Source organism: Sardina pilchardus, chromosome 14 (genome assembly GCF_963854185.1).
Source record: "Sardina pilchardus chromosome 14, fSarPil1.1, whole genome shotgun sequence".
In the NCBI taxonomy this organism is placed as follows: domain Eukaryota; kingdom Metazoa; phylum Chordata; class Actinopteri; order Clupeiformes; family Clupeidae; genus Sardina; species Sardina pilchardus.
The window spans coordinates 9,125,704-9,135,703 of record NC_085007.1 but is presented as its reverse complement, the minus strand read 5'-3'; the positions used below and the strand labels follow the sequence as shown (position 1 = coordinate 9,135,703).

General features: G+C 45.8%; 1 protein-coding gene across 1 annotated transcript in view; it reads right to left on the bottom strand.

Annotated features, from left to right (window-relative positions):
• LOC134101232 (seizure 6-like protein) overlaps window positions 1–10,000 on the bottom strand; it is a 62,314-nt gene that overhangs the window by 1,282 nt on the left and 51,032 nt on the right. The window contains 7 exon segments of the mRNA XM_062554828.1: window positions 101–136; window positions 636–830; window positions 3,412–3,567; window positions 3,570–3,602; window positions 4,191–4,385; window positions 7,147–7,343; window positions 9,137–9,275. Coding sequence (XP_062410812.1) covers window positions 101–136; window positions 636–830; window positions 3,412–3,567; window positions 3,570–3,602; window positions 4,191–4,385; window positions 7,147–7,343; window positions 9,137–9,275 — 951 coding nt within the window.

Sequence of the window (10,000 nt, the reverse complement as noted above, 5' to 3'; positions counted from 1 at the left end):
GGAAGTGAACATAACAGGAGGAGGCCAAGTTATAGATACTGTATCAGCGCAGAATCAGAGAGGAGCAGGTGGTGGTGTTGTTGAGCTGGACTAGACTTACCCTCCAGAGCGTGGTTACCGAAGCAGTCTGGCCTGGCTGGAAGGTGACACACATTCACAAAAAGTCACAAAATGTTTCTTTTTATTTTCTCTGCCCAAAAATGTAAAGTGATCAACTTCAATTTCAATTTCAATTCAATTTAACTTATAGAGCGCCCAAAACATTACACATGTCTTATGGCGCTTTCCAGAGTGTTAAACATTCAAAGAGAGCCCATGAGTAACAGGGGCAAGGAAAAACTCCCTAGAATTGGAGATACATATAGGAAGAAACCTCAGACAGATCCACGACAACTTAACAAGATACAACAGACTAAACACACTACAAGCACGTAGTCTAGTCACATAGTTTACAACTATCTTTTTTAAGCCTGCGTAAACCCAAGCAAACCTGTTTTTGGTTTGCCAACAGGTTCCTCTTAGTTCACCCAAGCATTTTTTGGCAGGACCTATCAAATCTGTGCCAGAATTGTCCCAGATCGCGGAAGCAGAGTCTCTTACACCAACGCATCTGTCCATTTCCTCGTTGTTCTTACCTCGACAAATCGGGAGTGGGCCGCTCCAAAACGAGGGGTTTCCCAGAATGCACTTGATGGCGAACTCTCCCTCCAGCTCGTAGCCCTGGTAGCACATGAAGGTGAGGGACTCGCTCGGTAGGTAGAGCCGCTTGGACAGGATCTGGTAGCCGTTCTCCGGGAGCCCCGGGTTCTCACACGACACCAAGTCCTCCGCTGGGAATCAGATAGATAGATGATAGATAGATAGATAGATAGATACTTTATTGATCCCCAAGGGGAAATTCAAGGAGAAGAGAAACGTCAATATTCCAACTCTCGCCGCACAACACCATCGACTCATCATCTTTTCAAAATAAACATTGAAAGTAAAAATCATGACATGATTTAGATAAGCAATTAAAGAAAAAGAAAAACAACATTACATATTTAGATCTAAATGTGGATGTCGAAACAGTCTTTGTGACTGAAGCCCCTGCACACTAATGAGTAAGTAGAGCACTGAGAATAGCATTGTGCTGAAATGTATGCTCTTTTTATTGCAGTCTTTGATTTTGATATACAGATATAAGTCTTTATGTTTATTCAGATTATAAACCTACGTAATATTATCTTCATGCTTCTACTGGTACCCCAACACACCTAAGCTGATGTGATCTGATCTGAGCACAGCCAAAAGCCTCACCTCTGTTCTGAAGCGTAGAAACACTGTGGTGATGAGATTTCATCGGTGCACAACATAAATCCTTGTCTCTTTACTAGAGCATAGCAGTGCTGTCTCGTAATATTTATTCATACCTGCACTTTATACATAAATAATAATACTAGCTCGCTCCACTCCCGCTAAGCTGCATTGCACTGACTGTCTCACTCTCTGCACAATACCAGCATTGATGCCCACTGTACATCAAACGCTACACCTGTAAAGTTGATTCTAATCTAACATGATGAACTATGGCAGAGAACACCTGAAAGTGCTCTAAATGCCAGTGCTAGAGTGAGTGGAGGCACGGACTGCAGAAAGTAGCATTCCCCATACCTATAATAACTACTGTAATGGCTCAACCCAGCTGGACCCCACTGGCTAATCTGTCCATTTCGGATGCGCTCACATTAAATGGGCTCGTTGTCCAGTGAGTACGAGTGCTCGTCTATTTTTTTCCAGGTCAGAATCCAGCATGAATGTGTGTGTGGGGGGAAAAAAGACTCCCAGAGAAATAATGGGCTTACTATTATGCCGAATGACTGCCTGAGAGATGATTGTTGTGTGATATGAACTGCAGCTGTCTCGGTCACATCTCTAGTCACAGACCATGTTGTTCGGTCACGAATCTTGCATGTGTTATTGACAGAAATATGCATTACACGAGTTTACTAGCACCTGCCTGCACAAAGGCCTCAAACCTCAGCAGATGCTAAATATCTCACAGGGAGGGGTTAACACAAGTGTCAAACGCCACCAGAGAATTCTAGCGCACAATCGCATCCCTTCACAAGGCACACTGCGTTTTTGTCTCTTTGATTCCGTGTCCCAGTTGGCCGGCTCTCTGATAAACACATTTCCAGCTCCTCTCCAGGAGTCGTTAGATTTTGATAATTAAGCTAGTGTTCCATCTGACTGGACCGTGTCCATGGAGACGGGGCCCTTGTTGTGTTTCCATGGTGCATCTGAAAGCACGTCTGTGGCGTGCTGGCTCTGCTGTCGCCTCCGCTCCTCCACCCTCCTCCCCTCTCTGCTCCTCCACCCTCCTCCCCTCTCCGCTCTTCCACCCTCCGCTCCTCTCTTCTCTTCCCCTCTCCTCTCTTCTCCTATCTGCTCCTCTTTTCCCCGCTCCTCTCCCCTCCACTCCTCTCTTCTCCTCTCTCCTTCCCTCTTCTCTCCTCTCCTCTCCTCTCCTCTCCTCTCTCCTCCCCTCCCTCTCCTCTCCTCTCTCCTCTTCTCTCCTCTCTTCTCCTCTCTCCTCCCTCCCTCTCTCTCTCTCCTCTCTCCCCCTCCTCCCTCCTCTCCTCCTCTCCTCCCTCTCCTCTCCTCCCCTCCCCTCCCCTCTCCTCTCCCTCTCCCTCCTCCCCTCTCCTCTCCTCTCCTCTCCTCTCCTCTCTCCCTCTCTCTCCTCTCTCTCCCCTCTTCTCTCCTCTCCCCTCTCCCTCTCCCCTCCCCTCCTCTCCTCTCCCCTCCTCTCCTCCCCTCCTCCTCCCTCCCCTCCCCTCTCCTCTCAGCATGTGGGATGTGGCGGCAGCAGCAGAGAACAGACGGGAAGTGCTGGAGGCCTGTGCACGGCACCCAGCCCCACAGCCCACAGCCCACAGCAGGGGGCTCTGCCACTAATGATCCTGCGTCCCTGCCAGTGGAGGGATGTTTCAATCACATGAAACTCCGCCGCCGCCACAGCGGAGGAAGTTAATGGCGCAAAAACACTCTTCAGAAGCGACATACACGCTTAGCCATAACCCACTGGGGTAAATATGTGGAGATTTCGGAAATGAAGTTTGCATGGTTATCTGCACTGTGTGTGTGTGTGTGTGTGTGTGTGTGTGTTTGCAAACAATGCAGTCCTTTGTCATTGTGGCAAGTCAGTGCATGGTAAAACTTGCATTGCAGTGACACACACGTGTGTGCGTGTGTGGTGTGTGTGCATGTGTGTTTGTGTGTGAGTGTGTATGTGTGTGTGTGTGTGTGTGTGCACGCGACTGAGTCTGTGTGTGTGTGTGTGTATGTATGAGAGAGACAGTGTGTGTGTGTGTGTGTGTGTGTGTGTGTGTGTGTTTATCTTATCCTGAGTCTGTGTGAGAGACTTACAGACACAGTGAGGCAGTCGGGCTGTCCAGACAGGGGTCCCTGGCTCCCGTCCGTAGCAGGTGAGAGTGGCGCCTCCCTGCAGGACAAAGCCGGGATTGCAGGTGTACTGGATGGCGGTGCCCACCAGGAGCTTGGGGTCAGACAGAGTCCGAGTGAGTGTTCCACGTGGCCTGGGTCTGAACAGTACATGACTGACCGGGGAGGGGGGGGGGGGGAGAGAGAGAGAGAGAGAGAGAGAGAGGGGGGCAGAGAGAGAGAGAGAGAGAGAGAGAGAGAGAGAGAGAGAGAGAAGAGAGAGAGAGAGGGAGAGAGGGGGGAGAGAGGAGAGAGAGAGAGAGAGAGAGGAGAGGGAGAGAGAGAGAGGGGGGGGCAGAGAGAGGGACAGAGGGGGAGAGGGGGGCAAAAGAAGAATTAATAAGAGCAGTCGGGTCAGGGCTGAAGGCTCTCACTCAATCACACAATATTAACTGAAGTAAAACCAACTAGTAGTATTTGCATTCTGAATTGGATCTGGATGACCATATAAGAGGACTAAGTTACAGTGACCTTATATAAAACTCCGAAGCATGTTTGGACCTCTTCTGAATCTGAGTTATGTGAGCAAATACAGAGATGAACAGACCCCATTACAATACCTTCTTCCAGTAGGTGAGGGTAACATGAAGCACTGCACATTTAGCCTATGCTACTATACTCGATACTCTGATTTAAGCACACACAGAGAGAGAGAGAGAGAGAGAGAGAGAGAGAGAGAGAGAGACACACACACACAGACTCACTCTTTTCACAGAAGGGGGGCTGTGTACTCCAGGTGAGGTCCAGAAGACAGGTGAGGGTCTCCCTGCCGACGAGGTCGTATCCGGGGTCACACTGGTAGGTGATGCGCGCCCCGCGCACCAGCGCCGTGTGAGACGTCGTCTTCCAGCCATTTTGGATCTCGGGCAAGTCTGGGCACGAGTCGTTCCGAGACACCTCTGTTCCGCCACACAACACAAGAAGCAGACCAAAACACAAGAGATGTATTCATTATTTATGGGTACATTAATAGAATTGAGTAATATAATGTGGGCTAGTATGACACATACAGTAATATAATGTGGTATGAAAATTACTAGTTCAACATTTAGTTTGCCCAACTATAGCCTACTGAGACATGACATAATGTTATTAACTTGAAATTGAATTATTAAATATAACACAGACAAGGCCTTCTTTATAAAATAATCACTTCCACCCAAGAACACTGAGACAATTATCAACCTCAAGATGAAAGGGAACAGGGTCTACACACAAAAGCAAAACCCATTTAGATAAAGTAGAAAGCGATAACGCATTCACAGCATGTGCAATGCCATTTCCCATTCTTCTGCCATATATCAAACACTCTTAGAAAGCACTGGTGTGCATGTATTTATTATTTCATGCTAAATGCATCGGGGAGACGGGATGAGATTTTGATAATGGTAATTAGTGAGTAGCCCTCATCTCTGACATCTATCACCAGAATGATAAGATTACAATATGGCGCTATCAGTCACAACGAGACAAGTTAACACACACACACACACACACACACACTTGTCTCTCCCCATGTGGCAGAAGTGGTATGAAGCAATTACTGGACTATACATTAAACATATGCAGTAATTTCATGCTAATGTTCTAAGCGATAGCGGTCCCAACAGGCCTGGTCAGGGATCAATAATTCATATGCCGCTCACAATGTTTTCATTGGGCGCCACTCTCGATCCACGCGCATTAAAATCATTTTTGTCTGCAGTGAGAGCCTCCGTGAGAGCTGCGAGCCCTCGATCGGAGGGGGGGGGGGGGGGGTGGGGGTGGGGGGCGATCTCCTCATCTGAGAGGGCATGTTTATGCATACAGAACGAGGGTGAGTGAGTGCGCTAGTGTGTATGTGTGTGTGTGTGTGTGTTTGTGTGTTTGTGTGAATATGTGTGAGCAGGTGCCAGCATGTGTTTGTGCATGTTAGCCTGTGCAGGTGTGTGTGTGTGTGTGTGTGTGTGTGTGTGTGTGTGTGTGAGAGAGAGAGTATGTGGATAAACAGGTTAAGAGTTGATTGAATGTGTCTGTGTTCTTTTCATATGCTCAGTTGAGATGGAGGGTACAGAGAAAACAAAATGAGTTTGCGTGCGTGTGTGTGTGAGATAATATATATATATATAATATATATATATATATGTATATATATATCAATACATTTATCAGTATACAGTGGGGAGAACATGTACTTGATACCATGCTAAAGTTGCCTAAAAAGAGGAATATAAAATCATCATTTGACAATTGATCTTAATGCCTTAATTCAAACAATGAGTAAAATTCAAACCACTAAGGACACCAGTTTTCTTTGTGATTGAAGAATGTATCTTAAATATATAAATGTTCTTCCTTAAATGCTAGGGGGGGAAAGTATTTACAGGGTTCACACTTTTCTCTGACAAAAACCCCCCCCAACAAATTTCCATGATGGCGCCAGCCCCTCTTACAAGAAAGGGTTAAAGCGGAGCGAGAGGCGCAAACGTTCGATCCTTTCCGCGTTCTGTCTTCGCAAGGGGGTGGGGGGCTAAATCCCCCTTTAAGCAGACCTGTTAACATTCAAACTGAACTGCTTGCCAATCTGACAGAGATTGACATCCCACTATGACGTCTTTGCGACACGCCTCTTTAAGCAGACAGGAACTGTTCGAATTTTTCTTCCATAGAGATGCGTTATGTTGCTCTATCTTGTCAGTAATGAAGGATCTTTGCTCTTACCCATGTAGTTAATGATGAAGCCCTCTCCCTTCCATAGAGATGCATTATGTTGCTCTATCTTGTCAGTAATGAAGGATCTTTGCTCTTACCCATGTAGTTAATGATGAAGCCCTCTCCCTTCCATAGAGATGCATTATGTTGCTCTATCTTGTCAGTAATGAAGGATCTTTGCTCTTACCCATGTAGTTGATGATGAAGCCCTCTCCCTTCCATGGAGATGCATTATGTTGCTCTATCTTGTCAGTAATGAAGGATCTTTGCTCTTACCCATGTAGTTGATGATGAAGCCCTCTCCCTTCCATAGAGATGCGTTATGTTGCTCTATCTTTGCTCTTACCCATGTAGTTGATGATGAAGCCCTCTCCCTTCCATAGAGATGCATTATGTTGCTCTATCTTGTCAGTAATGAAGGATCTTTGCTCGTACCCATGTAGTTAATGATGAAGCCCTCTCCCTTCCATAGAGATGCGTTATGTTGCACTATCTTGTCAGTAATGAAGGATCTTTGCTCGTACCCATGTAGTTAATGATGAAGCCCTCTCCCTTCCATAGAGATGCATTATGTTGCTCTATCTTGTCAGTAATTAAGGATCTTTGCTCTTACCCATGTAGTTGATGATGAAGCCCTCTCCCTTCCATAGAGATGCATTATGTTGCTCTATCTTGTCAGTAATGAAGGATCTTTGCTCGTACCCATGTAGTTAATGATGAAGCCCTCTCCCTTCCATAGAGATGCATTATGTTGCTCTATCTTGTCAGTAATGAAGGATCTTTGCTCTTACCCATGTAGTTGATGATGAAGCCCTCTCCCTTCCATAGAGATGCATTATGTTGCTCTATCTTGTCAGTAATGACGGATCTTTGCTCTTACCCATGTAGTTGATGATGAAGCCCTCTCCCTTCCATAGAGATGCATTATGTTGCTCTATCTTGTCAGTAATGAAGGATCTTTGCTCTTACCCATGTAGTTGATGATGAAGCCCTCTCCCTTCCCGAACACGAGGCCGGCGGGGTCGGAGTGGAAGGTGACGGTCAGGTCCGGCGTGGTGGACGACTGCTTGAATGGGCTGGTGCCCCCCACATACTGGCCAAGGATACGTGTGGTCACTTCGTCACCGTCCAGGATGGTGACCATGTCACTGTCACTCAGATTCAGCCTTTGGGGGGTGGGGGGGGGGGGGGAGTTGATGGGAGAAAAGGGAGATATGGAGAGAGAGACAGGAGGTAGAGGAGTTGGAGAAAGAGAGAGGGAGAAAGAGAGAGGCACAGAGAGAGAGAAAGGGGGGGGTTGATGGGAGAAAGGGAGATATGGAGAGAGAGACAGGAGGTAGAGGATGCGGAGAGAGAGGGAAAGAGAGAGACAGAGAGAGGGAAAGGGGGATAAGCAGAGAGAGGGGGTGGGGGGGCAAACAGAGATCAGGAGAAAGAGTAAGGAGAAGAAACAGAGAGAGGAAGACAGAGGGGGACAGAGAGAAGGAGAGAGGGATGGAAAGAGGAAGAAGATGTATAGAGGAACACAGAAGTGTAGGATGAGGTGGAGGGAGGTTGGAAGGATAAGAGGATAGGAAGGAAGGATAGAAGAAGGAGGATAGAAGAAGGAGGGGAGACAAGGAGATGGGTTACCGATGGAGACAAACAAGAGCAGGAGAAAAGGAGAGAGAGAGAGAACAATGCTAAAGATGACAGCAGAAAAGGTCAGTAACCCATCACAGTGTGAGCCAATGTTCCTCCAAAACACGACGAGACAGGAAAACCTATTGTCTGGACATCCACACACACACACACACACACACACACACACACACACACACACACACACACACACACACACACTGAGCGGAGGGGAGCAGAGGGAAACTGTGGTCAGGTGTATCTGTGTATTTATGACTTTCAATCTTTGTTCATCTGTATATCAATGACTTGATACTAGTTGTTTATCTGTATATCTACAGTATGACTTGATACTAGTTGTTTATGTGTGTATCCATGACTTTATAATAGTTGTTTATGTGTGTATCCATGACTTGATAATAGTTGTTTATCTGTGTACTGTGTATCTATGACTTGTGCTAGTTGTTCATCTGTGTATAACTTATGCTAGTTATTTATCTGTGTACTTACAACTTGATTCTAGTTATTTATCTGTATATTTATGACCTGTGCTAGTTGTTTATCTGGGCTAGTTGTTTATCTGTGTATTTATGACTTGTGCTAGTTGTTTATCTGTGTATCTATGACTTGTGCTAGTCGGTCAGAGGACATTAACAGGAAGTATAACATAGGTCTCCTCCAGATACCAGTCCATCCATATCTGATGAGTGTTTCCTCCACAGGGATTCTAGAACAAGCTCAAATCTAAAACAGAGGCAACACTAATGTGCTCACAACTTTATTTATTTATTTTTTAAATCTATTTTGGGGGAAAATATGACGTGTGCCTGGGAGTGATCAGAATCCATGTAGGCCTCTCCACCAATCAACAGCCTGTGCGAAGACCAACCAACCCTGCAGGTTACATGACAGGGAAGCTCATTAGTGAGGGATGTGACATGAACCACTTATGAAGGCTCTACTAAATAAACAGCATACTGACAGTAACTACCTGAGGCTCTACTCAATACTAAATAAACAGCAACAGTAACTACCTGAGGCTCTACTCAATACACAGGGATCTGCCAGTAGCTACTGGAGAGATCCAAGTCAAAAGAGGAGATCAAAATGTGAGAAGAGGTGGCCTGATGTAAGCTGAAGTTTTATTGCTAATTCAGAGAAAAGTTTATGTTTTGACGTAATGGACAGGCCTATTTAGGACACGCCTATTTCGGAATTACGAGCCATATCATTCCATTGGCAAATCCCTCTATGATTCTTCTTGGTAACTAGCCATCTTTGTTCTGACCCTATCCTTTGGTTACAACTCAGTAAATTCATTACGGCCATCGACACTCACAGCTGCACATCCAGCAGGATGCGCTTGTCTTCGCCCACGTGGATCCTCCAGCTGCAGTCCTCGCCCTCGCCGTACGAGTCGGGCCAGTTCGGGGACAGGATCACCCCACTGGGTCCTGCCAGGTCACCTCCGCACAGAGCTGGGACACACACACGAAACAGACACGAGGCACCGACTTTGAGAATCTTCATCTTCATCATCATTATCATCATTATCATCATCATCAACAACAATAACAAAATCATCACCATAAGATTCATCATCATCATCATCATCATCACCATATTACGACAACAACAACAACACAATCATCACCAAGGGAGACGGCAGTTGATGAATTTTGATTGGCAGCACCTGGAGTGGGTGTGGGTTATATAAGTTCCGAAGATCAGCGTCACTTCAAACACTCTCAGACTCTCACTCTCTGACATTTACACACATCCAGAGACTCTCTGCCTAACTAAAAACATCCACTCACACACTCATTTGCACACACACTCTCTGACACCAGTCACCCTGGGTCGTTCCACGAGACACAGGAGATGGTCAGGAGACAGAATGTTTTTAGTGCTTATCTTTCAATAGTAATACAATGATTTACTGGGAACACTTCATGAAGTTTAGAGAAAGACCTTTGAGGGGTTTTCTGTGGGGACAGACTCAATCAATCAACCAATCAACCAATTAACCAATCAATGAATCAATTAACCAATCGGGGACAGACTCAATCAATCAACCAATCAATGAATCAATAAAACCAATCAATCAATCAATCAATTTATTTAGGGTGTAAAAATCACCATCCAGCATGGCCTCAAATAATAAAAATAACCTCTCTAATTGGCTAAATGTATCCAGCGGTTG